The sequence below is a fragment of the Paramisgurnus dabryanus genome, chromosome 7 (genome assembly GCF_030506205.2).
Source record: "Paramisgurnus dabryanus chromosome 7, PD_genome_1.1, whole genome shotgun sequence".
NCBI classification, from domain to species: domain Eukaryota; kingdom Metazoa; phylum Chordata; class Actinopteri; order Cypriniformes; family Cobitidae; genus Paramisgurnus; species Paramisgurnus dabryanus.
The window spans coordinates 8,996,566-9,013,282 of NC_133343.1; the positions used below are offsets into that span (position 1 = coordinate 8,996,566).

General features: G+C 38.3%; 1 protein-coding gene across 6 annotated transcripts in view; it reads right to left on the minus strand.

Moving 5' to 3' along the window:
* Nucleotides 1-16,717, minus strand: part of dock9b (dedicator of cytokinesis 9b) — a 94,944-nt gene that overhangs the window by 51,799 nt on the left and 26,428 nt on the right. For 5 of the 6 annotated variants that reach the window (XM_065240176.2, XM_065240174.2, XM_065240173.2 and 2 more), the window contains exons 2-3: nt 3,731-3,847; nt 1,895-1,984 (exon numbers count right to left, since the gene is read on the minus strand). In XM_065240176.2, the coding sequence (XP_065096248.1) occupies nt 1,895-1,984; nt 3,731-3,847 (207 nt within the window). Of the gene's footprint in view, nt 1-1,894; nt 1,985-3,730; nt 3,848-9,306; nt 9,630-16,717 lie in introns of those variants that run through there. The other variant, XM_065240175.1, reaches the window with a different exon arrangement.

Here is a 16,717-nt window from a genome sequence, read left to right on the forward strand (position 1 = left end):
TGCGTGCGTGCGTGCGCGCGTACAGTATCACTGCACTCAATACTTCAGCACAAAACCTGCCTCATAATTACTAACCAATCCCAATCTAAGGTTGAATAAACTGAAATAGAACTTATTTCTAGGTATATAACTGTGGTCTCATAAAAGTCTTCTGACCTTTATTCATGAAACTTAATTTGCTCATGGAATTACCGCCCATAAAAAGCAAGCTATAAATGAGGTTATTAAACGGATCCTCTTCTGTATTCTACGGTATACATATCAATTGGCACTCTGATTCGACATACAAGAAATGAAGCTGTGCAAACAGCATTTATTGCTAGATTTTCATATGGTTGATTTAAGTAACGGTGAGTCTTAGGTGGTAAGATGCTTTCAGCTGGTTGAGTTTAGTAATGGTGAGTCTTACCCAGCTAACAGAAAAAAGTTCTAAAGCGTTTCCTGAAAGTTCCCAATGTTCCCAAAAACATTTTGCCGATGTAAAAAGTGTCCAGTTCATAACGTGTAAAAGTGGTAAAATGTAACATTCCTCTAACGTTCAGACAACACAAAAACGTTCTTAGAACGTTAAGAAAACTGGACACTTTTTACGTTGGCAGAATGTTTTTGGGAACGTTGAGAACTTTCATGGAACGTTCTTAGAACTTTTTTGGCCTTGTCCCAAATGGCGCACTTCATGTGGACTTTTGGTCTCGTGGCCTTAAATTGCGCATTCTTGCTTAGTCTACGAGGCCGTAGGGTGTCCCATCTGTCATTTTTACGCTTTGAAGTGTGCTCATCAGCGCCTCCTTTGTCCCCTTGATGCGGTCTTCAGCAAAGCCCGCACTGCAGCAGGCTTCGCGCACTTTACCAACCCAGAAGTCCTTGCGAAAGGGCAATCAGACCAATCAGACGACGGAAGGGAGGAGTTCACACTGACAGGCAACTTCTCTTCCTATTTCCGGTGTGATGCACGAGTCTGTCCCAAAATACGACTCCGGTGCTCCCACGTGGACTCGCATCAAGGGTTCCTAAAGTCTGGACTATGTGATGTCATCAAAGTGTGGACTCTGAGGAGGACCACAAGTATGGAGTGTGCCATTTGGGACAGGGCCTTTCTGTTAGCTGGGTGGTTAAGATAGATGGTTACGGTTAAATGGTTTCAGCTGGTTGAGTATAGTAATGGTGAGTCGTAGGTGGTTCAAATGGTAAAGGTAAGATAGTTTCAGCTGGTTGAGTTTAATAATTGTTAGTCCTAGGGGATTAAGATAGTAAGGTGTTTATGGTAAAATGGTTTCAGTTGGTTGAGTTTAGTAATGGTGAGACTTAGATGGTTAAGATGGTAAGATGCTTTCAGCTGGTTGAGTTTAGTAATGGTGAGTCTTAGATAGTTAAGATGGTTAGATGCTTTCAGTTGGTTGAGTTTAGGAATGGTGAGTCTTGGGTGGTTCAAATGGAAAAAGTTAGATTGTTTCAGCTGGTTGAGTTGAGTAATTTTTAGTCTTAGGTGATTAACATAGTTAGATGTTTATGGTTAGATGCTTTCAGCTGGTTGAGTTTAGTAATGGTGAGTCTTAGGTGGTTCAAATGGTTAAATGGTTGGGGTTAATTAGTTTTAGCTGGTTGAGTTTAGTAATTGTAAGTCTTAAGTCGTTAAGATAGTAAGATGGTTACGGTTAAATGGTTTTGGCTGGTTGAGTTTAGTAATGGTGAGACTTAGATTATTAAGATGGTTAGATGCTTTCAGGTGTTTGAGTGTAGTAATGGTGAGTCTTAGATGGTTCAAATGGATTGGGTAAGATACAGTAGTTTCAGCTTGTTAAGTTTACTAATGGTGAGTATTTCAGCAAATGGTAAGGGTTAGATGGCTGAGATGATTTCAGGTGGTTTGATTTTACAGTTTAAATAGTCTTACCTCCTGGACGAGCAGGCTGCTGGCTCTCTTTTCTGCCCCATCTGGTACAGACGAATACAGAGTTCTGCCCTGGCGCTTCAAAGTGGATATCTACACAGATGATGTGGAAGTGTTTGAGACATCAGACATACACAAACATATGTTACACATACACAAATTTAACTTTTTCTGTAAAATCCAGGCTAAAGTCTCAATCTAATTTTGAGATTAGGAGCATCAAAGTTCAATTTCTATAATTGATATCACTATAATTTTAATCTTTTAATTTCCTTACTCAGTCAGTATTAAAGATATCAAGGTTATATTTTCACAGAATGTTCTTACATTATTTTGGAAGAAAACATAAAAGTTAATCACAAAAAAAGACTTAAGCTGGGTGTTCACAAACAGGGTCACAAATGCATAATGAAAGGCAATAAAAGCTTGTGCATGATAATAGGACAAAACTATCAGTTTAAATCTTTTTATTTTGTGTAGCGAAAAAATCATGCTTACGTACAAACTAAGAGAGGTTTTCACATTTTTTCATATCAAAATTGTAATAAACCAAGCATTTTGGTGATGTGGCCTTGGAATGATTTTAATGTTCATGTCATGTATTTGTCATTACAGGGGCTTTGATGTACCTTTGTAGGTCACATTGTCATAGTAAATTAAGTGCATGTCTGCATGAAAGTCTGCGTGATGGTTACAGGGCCTGAGGCTGAACCTGAGACATAAAACATGAAACTGCAATCATTTAAATAAGCAAACTATGCTTTTAAAATAACAATCTCTAGGAACTCATCCCCAACCAGGAAGTTGCATTCTTAAGTCAATCTGAAGACTGGGCATGACTTCACACACAACTCTAGCGCTGTATGAGAGCGCGTGTTAAGCACTGTTGCTCCTGGCAATGGAGAAGAAGCTAAAGCTCAGTGTGGTTTTTGTGGGTGAGGATTTATTACCAAGGGACACAAATGGCCAGAGAAGTTATCTGAATTGGACAAAACCTTAAAATAATTCATAAATAAATCATAAATCAAGTTTTTTAGTTTATAAAATGTGAAATGGGGGGTACGATTTAAGTTAGCTAACAGTAAGTTTATACATCCTCTGTATAAACACCTAAGTGAAATGTGTATGTTTCAGAGAAACTAGTTCAGTTCATGTGGACAGCACCCTGCGGATATATGAGCTAGATTGTGACCATATAGAGTAAATTTAGGTAAATTGGGACACTTTGAGGTGAATGTCAAAAAATGTCTCATTTAACTAAAATTCAACTGTCATTTTAGAGATGTTGCACGCTTTATAAACTAGTTTGCTGTCCATAAATTGCAGCAGTGTACATGTTAAGTCCCAGAACAAATGATCTCTCCAGTACAAGTGGATGGCTTCAGAAAAAGAGATTTGGGGAGCTCCCCAAAGAGAACGTTTATGTAATGTTATGGAAGGGTTGTGTAATGGTTTTAACTTGCAACTTGTGTGTGTGTGTTAAAAACAAACTCAAAACACACTGAGCACTGCAAAAAATAACAGCTGTGGAGGTTCCCCATCATAAAACTCTCAGAAGCATTGTAAGTAAAAACGTTATACAGGACACAGACCATTATAAAACATATAATATAGGATGAAAAAATTAAAGAAGGAAAGAAAGATTAAATAAAAGATGGATGAAATACTAATGCCAGAATAGATGGATAATTAATGGATGACCATGATTTCAATCGTTGACGTGACCTTACTCAGTCAATATTAAAGATATCAAGGTTATATTTTCACGAAATGTTCTTTGATGAAAAAAAGGAAATCTCAAAAAATGGCTTTAGCTGGGTCACAAATAGACGTTCTTACCTGAAAGTCATCAATAGGAAACTGCAGCATGTCTCGGAGGACATCACTGAGTATCTGCGTCTTTCTTTGCACGAGAACATTCTCATAGTCCAATGGCTCAATCACCTTCGGTTTGACCTAGAAACAAAACACACAGACAATTTCAACAGAGCCAAACTATAACAGATCAAATGTTGCCCCAAAGGAGTTCAACTGAACTCAGCCATGAATGACTTTCAATGAATGTGAGATTTGATACATTGTTTTTAAATTGCACTAAATTTTTTACATTTTATTATGTACAAAAACAATGCTTTTTTCACAGTTTTAATTTTTTTTTAACAAATATGGTCTTTAAAATGACATATAATTACAGTTTAAAATGTTCAAGATTAAAAAGCATCTCAAACTAATTGTAATGGCACCTAGTTTCTTCTTATTCTTCTGTACCACCTTTTGAAGTCAGTCAAATTTTAACCAGTATTTGAAACACGAGCAAACCACGATCTTCGTTTTAAATGTTTACTTCCAAAACATAAAAAGGTGTTACATAGACATGGTACGCACGGTCAAAAAACTGTGTTGCTTCAATCATATCTAACTTCAAACTAAACTAAACACATCCAATTGCATGCGTTATGACGTAGTGCGATCTGACTGGAAGCTCAAAATAATTAAATGTTATCAGATTTAACATGACTAAGTTTGCATTTTAAACCAAAAAATGTCTTAAGAATTTTAATGAAATATTTTCTTATTAATTTTACTAAATTATTATTTTAAATGAACTAATTCCTATGTGGCTCTTACACTAATAGCTACACATTTTTACGAATGAACCTGTTGCCTAAACATATCAGCTTAACAGTCTCCAGCTGTTTCAGCTTAAAGTAAGATGTTTTTGGACTGGGGGAGGCAGTTTTAAGTTGAAAATTACAGTATGATTTCATTGTATAAAAGAGCCTGTTTTATCTCAGATGATTTCCAGTTTTTTAAAGTGAATCTGGCGCATTATCCTTTACCGTGAAATGAAATACTTTTCATTTGTAGGACAATTTCTAAACAAAAATCTGTGATGCGACAAAAGTGTTGGCTGTTCAAATACAAACACAAATGTCTTTGTGCACAGATCTCTGTTCTGGTTGTGAGCATGAGACAGAGCTACGGGAAGGCATTCGAGAGTTGTGAATGAGTATTGTGTTTTACTGTACCAGGCACAGTTCACACAGATGGCTTTCCATTAGACACGCTATGATTGGCTTAGGTCAGTGTCAACTGCCTAAATCACCCAATAAAGATGGAGGAAAGAGTCTCGGTTACAATGTCCATTGTGACTTCATAGCTTTACACGGAAACACAGCACTCAGTGGCAGGACTCCTAACTAGTTAGGATATGATGAAGATAACTATGATGGTTTTCTTACAAGGTAATGCTTCCTCTTCAACACACACACACGTTCATGAAGCTGTCCCCTTAGTTACTTTCAATAGCAGGGGACTGCCTACTTCCATACTATATGGTGAGCGAAAATCAGTTTTCGATAGCCTGGTTAGCCAGACCTACATCAAGATGTAAGGTCTGGCAACTCTTCACACAAACGGCTCAATGCAAGGGGCGGGATATAAGGTTGTCCCTCAAAATGCCTCTGCACGCAATAGGATAGCGCTATGACCAATGAGAACAACGAAGAAGGTGACGTAGTTACCGTAACCAGTCGTCAAAACTCCAAACACATCTTTCTCGCTTAAAAAGGACTTCAGTAGGGTTATTTGCTCTTCTCTCAAAGAAAAACATAAGTCTAAGTCCTCCAGAGTCGCGGCCAAAGCCGCTTCAAAAGAAAGCTGTTCGCTAGCAGCAGCAGGCATTCGTTGCAGCTCTGTCGTCATCATGTTAAGCCCGCCCCACAGACGCTACACACGCTGTGATTGGCCTGACCAAATTTTGGTTTTTGGAGCTGTTAAGTGTATTGTGAGTGCCTAGACTAAACCCTGGCAGCAAATATATTTTGCGGCCGCTAGGGTGCGTCTAGATTTCTAGGCTAAGTTTTCGAGGCAACTAGTCCAAATTAATAGTTTTCTAAAAATAGTACGCAAAAAGTTTCTGGATGGCCTACTACTTCTGGCAAGATTCCCAAGTGTTTAATTGATGGTCCCTTTACTATCCCCTGAGCCCTGGGAGAGGAGTTATCCAACAAAGAAGAAGGAGGAGGATACAGTAGGTGAGGTTTTATTCAAAAATGTCCAAAAGCAGTAACGTGCCTCTAGTCCAATTTAAATAGCCTACATATAAACAGCTGTCCCTTGTGGTTAAATTGCGCTAGTTTAATGCCATTCCAGTTAACGACTTACTTGTTATGACAACGTATGTCAAGTGATGTATTAACATGGCGGATGTAGTACATCCAAATTTATTCATACTATCCATATTCATACTATATATACCTACTGTTTTAAATGTGTTCACAGCGAATCTGCGAGACGTTCGTTTTTGTTGACGTTTTAATTGTTTTCAAACAGACGGTGCGTAGCTAACTCCTCCCCCTCCCTTCCCAACCCTTACCCCCAAATCCTTCTTGTCGTTTATTGGTTGAAACACTTTGTTATGGTTTCTGTTTGTAGGTTTGGCTACTATGTTGTTATTGCCATTTGTGAAGCCTGGGCTGTCTACAGAGATCGCGTTTTTTACAGTTTGATCAGCGGACAGACAGCAAGCAGATAGTGAGGAGATGTTTGCTGTATGTAACAAAAAAGGTTTTATGGTCTAAAACGCGTCAATTCGCTTAGAGCACCTTTAATGGTAGATAAGTAGGTACTGAACTGTCACAGTATGCGATTTCAGACGCAGCCTAAGACTTCTGCCAACTAGGTCCATACCTACAATTCCCATGAAGAAAAAGACACAACAGATCCCAACAATTTCACAAATTATAAGTCTTAAATCAAAATACAGAGAATCCATGATCCATGAGCTCATAGAAATTTACGAGAAACGTGAGACAAAGTTGATACTTCAAATAAACATAACTAAAACCCCCATAACTGAGTCCTGTGAGTTTAAACTAGTGCGTTTATGCATCTGTGAGCGCATTTGAGCACGTGTGGAGAATTTCTTGGCCGTAATCCACCCATCGCGTGCACTGATGGGGACTCCCTGCCGAGGAATGCGCTCTGCGCTCAGCATTTACATTCTGTATAACACATTATAAAAACATCACATATATCTCTAGCAATCTATCAGGTCTGTTCTGACAATTAGTTTACTCAGTCAAGCAAATATCAATAAATGTCTTCACATGCAAAAGTTCTCGCTTTGGATAAAAGTGTCTGCGAAATTAATAAAGGAGACTATAAATGTAGGCCTGTATATATGCAGAAAGCAATTACACACTTAAAACAGACTACAAAACCAGGCAGCACTGGCAGAAATTTGCATCTACATTGTCATATCTGGTTAATCATTTCCCCCATGTACTGAATAAATACTCATAAACTGTATAACAAGAATGCATTGAAAGTCACTTTGAATAAAAGCATCTGCCACATGCTGCATAAATATAAAGGATGCTAACTTCTACCAGAAGGAAGTATTTAGGTTTCCGAAGCTTTTAAAAAAGGTGCCAAAAACAGCTCATGTGCCAACCTGAACACAATTCCTATAGGTTACACAAACACTGCTTAATAAATACAGTGTGAGACTAATTATGAACTTGCCAAGACAGTCACACACACAAACAAACATTTGGTAGATATCCTGTCAAACTTCTGACACGCTCATTTGCGCTCACATATGTTTATGTGTGCACGACTGCATATTGTGTCAAATGTCAAGTAGAAGAAGAAGAAGAAAGGGAATCTCATTAAACCGTTTCACTCCCTTCGGGTCGAGGGAGGATCTTAAGGTAAGAGCAGACGTCCCTTGCTGTTTAACTAGATTGTAAATCCTTGTAACCCCAGATTTGCTACAAGACACATAACACTGTGCTGAAGTTCAATAAATAAGAAGTTTTAAAGTAAAACTTTGCAAGCTAAATAATGGAGCTTTCCAGGTGTGTGCTAACACACATGCTATAACCTGTGATAAAAGCCCCTAAAACATACAGGACTCTCTCTTGTATTTGCATAAAGGCATAAACATTTGCATCATTCGGTAGAAAATTTGTATAGTGTTGAGTAATCGCACAAAAAGTCCAAGTCATGTTTCATCCAAGAATTAAATGTCAGAATAAATGGTCAAGCTTTCCTTATGTCCTATCAGCATTTAGATACATCTAAGGTGCTAATATAACTATTTAGATGCAAAAGTGTACCTTTTGAAAGGGTACCACCCCTGTGACAGGAATCCCAAACCTGGATTTAGATAATCAAAATGCAAATGATTGTGAAATTTTAGTATTTTTGTCTTGCATGGATATTGAAGTAATTGAATTACAACGAAAAGGCATTAGAGTAATAAGAATTGCTGCTGAAAATGCAAACGGGTGATTCTCACGAAATCCAGATTTAGAAGGTGTCCAGCATCAGAATTTTTAAAAAGACCTTGAAGCCAATATTTTTTTTGCACATATAAGATTAAGGTCTGAACTTACTATAACCATTATTTTTAGAGGATTTAAAAAATATTTCCTATAGAATTATTTACATTTTATAAAAATTATCATTACCGCAACATGATATTACATTAAATATATGCATTTACAAATTCATGTTTCCGTAATGAGAACTAAAAAGTTGTCTAGGTACTATGACAAACAAATTTTTTATCTGGAGAGAAAAAATAAGAACTATTACCTGGTAGCCATCTTGAGTGTCACAGTCAATTATGTCCCTTCCAACTATTTTTTTTTACATGTTAGTTCCTTGAGGGCTTAAACGATGATTGAAAATTGTTGCGGAGGATGAGAAAATTGTACACACAAAAATAAGAACTGTTACCTGGTAGCCATCTTGAGTGTCACAGTCAATTATGTCCCTTCCAACAAATTTTTTTTAAATGTTAGTTCCTTGAGGGCTTAAACGATGATTGAAAATTGTTGTGGTGGATGAGAAAATTGTGCACATCTTGGACACATTTATATTCCTTATTATTGTCTCTACATTTACCAAAGATCACCAAATACCACGTGTTTCTTTACTGTAAATGTTTATAATATAACATGCACTGAAGCTTTTTTTTATTATAAATATTTCCATGTCAAAGAACCCAAATCCAGTCATGGACACGTTTCGGTAATGACAATTTTCCTCTTAAATGTGGAAAAAACATTGAAATTTGAAATCATGTGCAAAATAGTACATGAAGAGATGTTTGTAACTGTATGCTTCTTATTTTGATACTCTTACGTTGCATTTACTTTTTTATCAAAATGTTTCGTACACCAGTCTATTTTTGCGAGAATCACCCCCCCCCAAAAAAACTAAGTACAATACTGAGAATTTGGCTGAAAAACAAGCTTACTGTAAATGTAATAAAAATGCAATTATTTTGTCTTTTGATTTTTGGATGTCACAAAAGCTGTTAGTAAAATATGCATCTATGCAGTAGACTACAATACCAGAGTTTTTCAAGTTCTGCTATGTACATCAGATGAAAGACTTACCCCTACGGGTGCTGTTACTTCCCCCTCAACTTCCATCTCCCCCAGACTTCTGCCCTGCTGAGGAATCTCACACACTGCATCCTTACTACGGGCGGCTCGTCCAGCCCTGCCCTGCATGATCCAAAACACCCTCTCTTCAAAGAAGCTAAAGCCTCAGTGTCACGCCACAAACAGAAGAGAGGGCCAAGCTCCGTCTGTTTCACTGCTTTAAAGACAAACTGCATACACGCCAGACTTTTCTGCTCTGTCCCCAGCTGAGTCCCTCTTTCTGGTCTTTCACGCTGAACTTTACCATGTGGAGTTCTCAAGAGTGTTTATAAGTTCACTCCCTCCCTCTCTTGCTCACTTTCTCTCTCTCTCTCTCTCTCTCTCTCTCTTCCCTGTAAGACCACTCCTTCACACAGCTGTTATGGTATGGGGGAGTGTGTGCATGTGTATGTATGTGTGTGTGTGTTAGTGTTCATGTCCACTATTGTTATTGTATTTTGTCACACTCATCTGTCCTCCCTCTGTGGTTAAACAGAGATCTTAACTGTCGGCTTCACCTGCCAGAGAAAAACAGACGAAAGCTCATGAGACGAACAAATGTGAAGTGAACAAATAGGAAAAGCAAACGCAATGGAAAGTCCCTATTCTTTTATTAGGATTTTGCCAAAAGAATGACAAAGAAAGAAAGTTTGAGATTAAGTCATATTGCATAGGCCGATCAATTCATTACAGATGGGATTGTAGTTCACATTTACGAATTTGGCCGACTTACATTTCAGTGCTATACATTTTACATGCACTCACTGGGATTCAAACTCATGGCCATGAGTTATTATCATCACGCTGCACCGGACAAACGAATCGAAAAGTTGATGTTTTGAACTCTGTAAATTATTTTTTTTTATTCTACACAAATCTGCAAATCTACTTTGTGTGAGGGCCTAGAGTCCATGTGGCATTGGAAAAAGTAAAATGCAGCCAAAGTTTTAAACAAATTCTCTTTGCAGATGGCTTAAAGGCACAGAAATTTAGATTTTTGTGAAATGTGAGGGATGCTTATGCATCAGTGGCGGCCGGTGACTTCTCTCTTCGAGGGGCGCGTGTTCGTGGTGTCATGTGTGGCTCGCCATGTCAAAATATGTTCGGTACGTCATGTGAACATTTGGGCATCATGCGTAATGTCAAAATACATGCCTGTTGCACACGCGTTGAAAGGGTTTGTGATAAAAGAGACGCTCACCTTCATAAAATACTCCGAAGACACGTTTACATGGAAACGATACGGAAAAAAAACGCAAAAGTGGCGTTGCATTATTACTTTTAATTCCGTGTTTATACGAGCGTTTTGAGGGGGAAATCTGCATGCATATGGAGACGCAAAAGTGTGTGATATTCGATCTAGAATGCACTCCAGGCGGCTAGGTGACAATATGAGGCTGTTTACACTTGGCATTAACATGCGTTTTCGTCGATCGGATCACAAGTGGACGACGTTAATGCCAGGTGTAAACGGTGTTCAAAACGTTTTGAGCTCGTCCACTTTCGACCATTTTCAACCACATCCAGAGGTAGTCGAAACCACTTTCGATCGGATCGCTTTGGAGTTGCGGAACGCGCATGTGGTTGAATGTGTACGAACCGCCTTCTCTCTGCCCATTTATCTAATCTGAGGCATTAAACACAAGTTTTACGTCTTTTTTTGACTTCTGGCGTGAACATACGGTGAACAGCGCTATTTTTAGCCTTTCATTGATAAAACTAAAGCGTCTGATCTCCGTAGTTTCGTTTTGAAAGCGTGTGAAAGTTGCGCGATCCTATTTCATCAATTGCGCTGAAAATTCAGAGAAAGCTCTTACATACACACATACAAAACTCTGTGCAGCATGTTTACTTGCTAAACAAGCAGTGGACTCCAACATAATATTAGTTTGCGTCCATATAAACTCATAATTACTCCCGCTCGGGTTTGAATGACAGCAGAGAGACTCGCCCACCGTCTCACAGACCGCCCCCTCACAGTATTCAGGACAGAAGCGGTCGAAAGTGGACAAAAGAGACGGATTTAAATACCAGGTGTAAATGTAATGTGTCTCTCTCGTCCACGTGTGATCCGATCGATGAAAACACATCTTAATACCAAGTGTAAACAGCCCCAATGTGAAGCACTGACACAAAACAACACCAAGTCCACGCGCCTGCGTACAACCCTCTTCCTTATTCTCCCAGGTCTCGTCCAAAGCCATCTGGTTTGCCTCCAACGAATTTGATGGAGGTAATTAATGCGCCTTTTCTACGATCAGAAATACTAGCTGTGAATATTTCGTAAAACTGCTGGAAAGACTCTTGTATATTTATCAGAGCTGCTATGGCAACTTTAAGGACCGACATATGGAAAAATTCGACATGTTTGTTGTTTTTTTCATGAACTGGCGTATGCCTGTGACATAAACGCGTACCCAACAAGAGCCACCGTGAGCAGACTTTTGCGTTTTTACTCTTTAGACGGGAACGCGAGGGTAGATCGTTTTTAAGATTTCCACTCTGGAGGGTGGTTTCACTTTTATTATAAACCCCCTCAAAGGGTCTGCAGCAAGCATGTATTTTGACATGACGTGTGATGCACAGGTGTACATGACGTGCCAAACACATTTTGACATGATGAGCCACACACATGATAGGCTAAATGTTGAGAGAGACAGCAGCTTTTCCGCCAGTGGCCATGGTTTCAGTGCCAACAGCATTATTGGTGGTTGCTAGGGCATGGTTGGGTGGTTGCTAGGATGTTCTTAATGATTGCTGAATAGTTGCTTGCTGATAAAGAGAAACATTACTATATGTAAGTTATTTCTATCAATAAAGTACATAAATACTGTTGAAACAATATTTTATCTACTACAGTATATAAACAATAGTAGAAAAATACATAAAAAACACACAAAAACAAATACTTGAACAAAATCTTTCAATTCTGCGCAATATTCTGTGGCACTCTAATGTGGCTAAGGAAAAAGAAGGACACAGCCAAAGTTTTAAACAAAGCCTCTTTGCAGATGGAGTCTCTTCTTCAGTCTCTTTAAAATAGATATTTATCTTAAAATTCTCCCTTTTAGCATCATCTTACATCTCAAGGGTGTAGACTGTACCTACTGTTCTATCTTACTTATCCCGAGGTTGACTTTTGACCTTTTATGGGCCCCTTTAGGAGTGTTTGTGTGTTTGTGTATACTGTGTGTGTTCATGTACACACAAGCTTTTAATGAGTGTCTGAATATGAATGCCAAGTGTACGCCGAACTGTCGTCTGACCTTTTACAAAGACGCCATAAATCTGGACTAGAGCAGATAAAATGTGTGTTGCTGCACGAATGCACTTGCTGTTGTTTATAATATCAAACTACTTTGCCTCTTAAGAAAGATCTCACCATATGGATTTAAATAAACATATCAACCAGATTAATTTTTTTAAATGTGAGGGGTGCAAACTCGCCTAAAAGCGTTTTTATGCAGCTGTTAGGTTTTGTGAGTACTTTTAAGTTACTACCGTATTGTCAGTTGTTGGTATACCAAATGGTCGTTGGATAGTCGGATAGAAAACAAACCTCAAGTGATTTCTGACTATGCAGTACAACATTGAGCGCATCAATAAAAACCAACACGGACATATACACACCCTGTCATCCACACCCCTGGGCTATGACAGAATACGGATGAGTTGCATAATCTCACTTTGACGCAATAACTGGGAAGTCTCCCAATTGGGGTCAGGGCAGGGAGCCAGGGTGGAGACCACAGACCAAAAAGAAAACATCTAGAAGCCCCCCTCCTTAGTGCCTACACCCAACCACAGTGGAAGCCTCACAGCTGGGCTGAACGTCGGCCAGCTGGTGCTGTGTAATGTAGATGACAGCTAGATAAGAGAATTTCACGCACCTTTCAAAACCATTGTAGGCTGTGGAAGGGCGATGCATTATCTAGAGATGAGCTGGGAGCTTCAGATTAAAAGCATGTGTGATATGTGATCTGGAAAAGTCGATGATGTTTCTTCAGCAGGGAGAAAGGCTAACCGACGTGAGATTAGGCCACAGTAATGCAGCCCTGTGAGAGATGGATCTCTAAGATCAATAAAGGGGTGCAAAAGTGATGGATCTTGCCCATTTCTATGAAAGTGCTGCCGTTGTCTAGCAGTTAGCAAAAACGTTCAACTTTTGCGTGGGTGGCATGACTTGGATTGATCTTGGCTGCAAGGAATGCACTAAATTTCAGCAGAAATCAAGAACAAATAAACATATATAGATCAGATAATATAATCTACTAACATAAAATTACAGAAACATATAGAAAGTAACAAATCCATCCATCCATTCTCTGAACCCACTTGTCCTCTGCAATGCCATGGGGATGAAGCCTATGATAGCATCTTAGCAACAGATCCGATAGCCGGATTTATTGATAGTTTGATGATGTTCACCCACTTTGTATGATGAGTGAAGAGAGTCACACAAATAACAAGATGCATAATGTATCTAATAGATATTAACATGATGACAGTGCTATTTTTATGAATGGGATAAATGCAATGCTCAGTGTCAGCTCTAGTAGGAAGTCTGGCCTTTCATCAAAAAGAGTTAATCGTCAATTTCTTTTAAAACTGATGATTCCCTGGAGTAGGAGCTCTCTACAGAGTGTTGTGAGGTACTTGCTGCCATTTGCACATGTGTAGTGCCCAAAGCAACCTGTGTTTATAGAGCAATTTATGCTTAAAGGCTTATGCTTTTCCAGCTCCCCTAGAGTTAAACATTTGATTCTTTCCGTTTTGGAACCCATTCAGCTGATCTCAGAGTCTGGCGCTAGCACTTTTAGCATAGCTTAGCATAATCCATTGAATCTGATTAGACCATTAGCATCGCGCTAAAAAATAACCAAAGACTTTTGATATTTTCCCTTTTTAAAACTTGACTCTTTTGTAGTTACATTGTTTACTAAGACCGACAGAAAATTAAAAATTGCCATTTTCTAGGCAGATATGGTTAGGAACTATACTCTCAAACTGGCGTACTCTCAAGGACTTTGCTGCTGTGACATGGCTGCAGCAGGCGTAGTTATATTACGCACTGCCCGAAAATAGTCCCCTAGGTTACTTTCAATAGCAGGGGACTATTTTCAGCAGTGCGTAATATCTCTATGTCAGCTACAGCCATGTTACGGTGACAAAGTCCTTGATTATTACGCCGGAATGAGAGTATATAGTTCCTAGCCATATCGGCCTAGAAAATCGCAAATTTTAATTTTCCGCCAGTCTTATTACACAGTGTAACTACTTAAGAGTCAAGTTTTAAATAGGAACAATTTTAAAACTCTTCTCTTGTTTTTGAGCGTGATGCTAATGGTCTAATCAGATTCAATGGATTATGCTAAACTATGCTATAAGTGGTACCGCCAGACCCAGAGATCATCTGAATGGATTTCAAAACGGTAAAAATCAAATGTTTAACTCTAGGGGAGCTGGAAAAATAGCATATTTTTAAAAAAAGTGGATTGTCCCTTTAGGAGTTGGATTTCTCATGCTAAACAAACGCAAAATTTCAAAAAAGCAGTTGGAGCTATGACAGAGTTTTTCTTTGCCGAATGCATTTCATCAGGGTTCGTACAAGTTTCGAAAAGTTTTTCTAGAATATGAAAGATTCATACGTAACAATCTTGCTTTATTTTTTATGGGTAATTTCAGTACAGTGGAAGTCCTTATATGGGCACTTTAACTTTTAACCGGAATAGCGCACGCATACACCAACCAAGAGCTGACACAAAATCAATGTCACCAAAAAAGTGTGTTGTTGTTTGTGAAGGAAATGTAAGCCTTTTCAAAAACAATGGATATAGTTTGTTTATCGGGGTAGGAGTGGAGTTGTGCGTGCGTGTTTGCTAAACGCTGGATTTGGTTGAAATGGGGCGGTCCCAACCGAGTCATGAGTCGCAGGCGGTATGTAAAACTGCATCAAATGTCTGTGTTTTGTTGACAATCGGTGCCTAAGTGCATATAATGTAAATAACACAAACATGTATTGAATCCTAAGTTATCCAGAGATAGTGGGAATCGGATGATGTTTTGTGTGTGTTGCTTGCTTGTGACTCGCACTGCCACGGTACACCTCCAGGAGCTCGGGTTTATTTAATAAAGAATCGGAACAGCTGATCTGTCTTTTATAAATTTGATAAAACTAAAGACTCTTTAGATATATAAATATGTAATACTACTCTATAGGTACTCAATATGAACATAAGATAAGCAGAAACAGCATGTGTTATGTGAGCTTTAAACCAATTCAGTTTACACATGTATTTCATAGCTGTGCATGCACCATTTTTGCCAAATATTACAAATACAATATAACTCATATTTGTGACCCTGTATCACAAAACCAGTCATAAGTTGCACAGGTATATTTGTTACAATAACCAGCATTGTGTGGGTCAAAAAAATCATAGAAGGGACATTCCACATTCCTAATTTTCCAGCTCCCCTTGAGTAAAACATTTGAATCTTAGCGTTTTGGAATCCATTCAGCTGATCTACACGTCTGGCGCTAGTAATTTTAGCATAATCCATTGAATCTGATAAAACCATTAGCATCACGCTAAAAATTTTTTGATTTTTTTTTCCTATTTAAAACTTGACTCTTCTGTAGTTACATCGTTTACTAAGAAAATTTAAAATTGCGATTAGATATGCTAGGAACTATACTCTCAAACTGGCATACTTTCAATATCAGGGGACTATTTTTAACATGATGCTAATGGTCTAATCAGATTCAATAGATTGTGCTAAGCTATGCTAAAAGTGCTAGCGCCAGACCCGAAGATCGGCTGAATGGATTCCAAAACGGTAAGATTCATATGTTTAACTCTAGGGAGCTGGAAAATTAGCATATTTCAAAAAAAGTGGAATGTCCCTCTAAGATATTAAGTAAAGATCATGTTCCATGAAATGTTTTGTAAAATTCCTACGGTAAATATATCAAGAATGTATGTATCATGAGTAATATGTGTTGCTAAGGTCTTCATTTGGACAACTTTAAAGGTCATTTTGTCAATACTTATATTTTTGCACCCTCAGATTGTTGTATCTCTGCCAAATATTGTCATATCCTAACAAACCATACATCAATGGAAAGCTTATTTATTTATTGAACCTTATGACTGGTTGTGTGGTCCAGGTTCACATTTGTGTTTGCAATTTTTAAAACAGTCCTCTTGGATGCTTGCTTTCTGTCTCTGATTAATAAAGTGTTTCCTGTTTTCCAAATATGTGTTACAAAATCGGCCTAATAATCAATCAAATCCAGCCCCAAATGCCAAAAATATGCTTAATACCAGAATTCCCTATTATGTACTTCTATTTATAGGCATATTGTAAGTAACAGTATCAA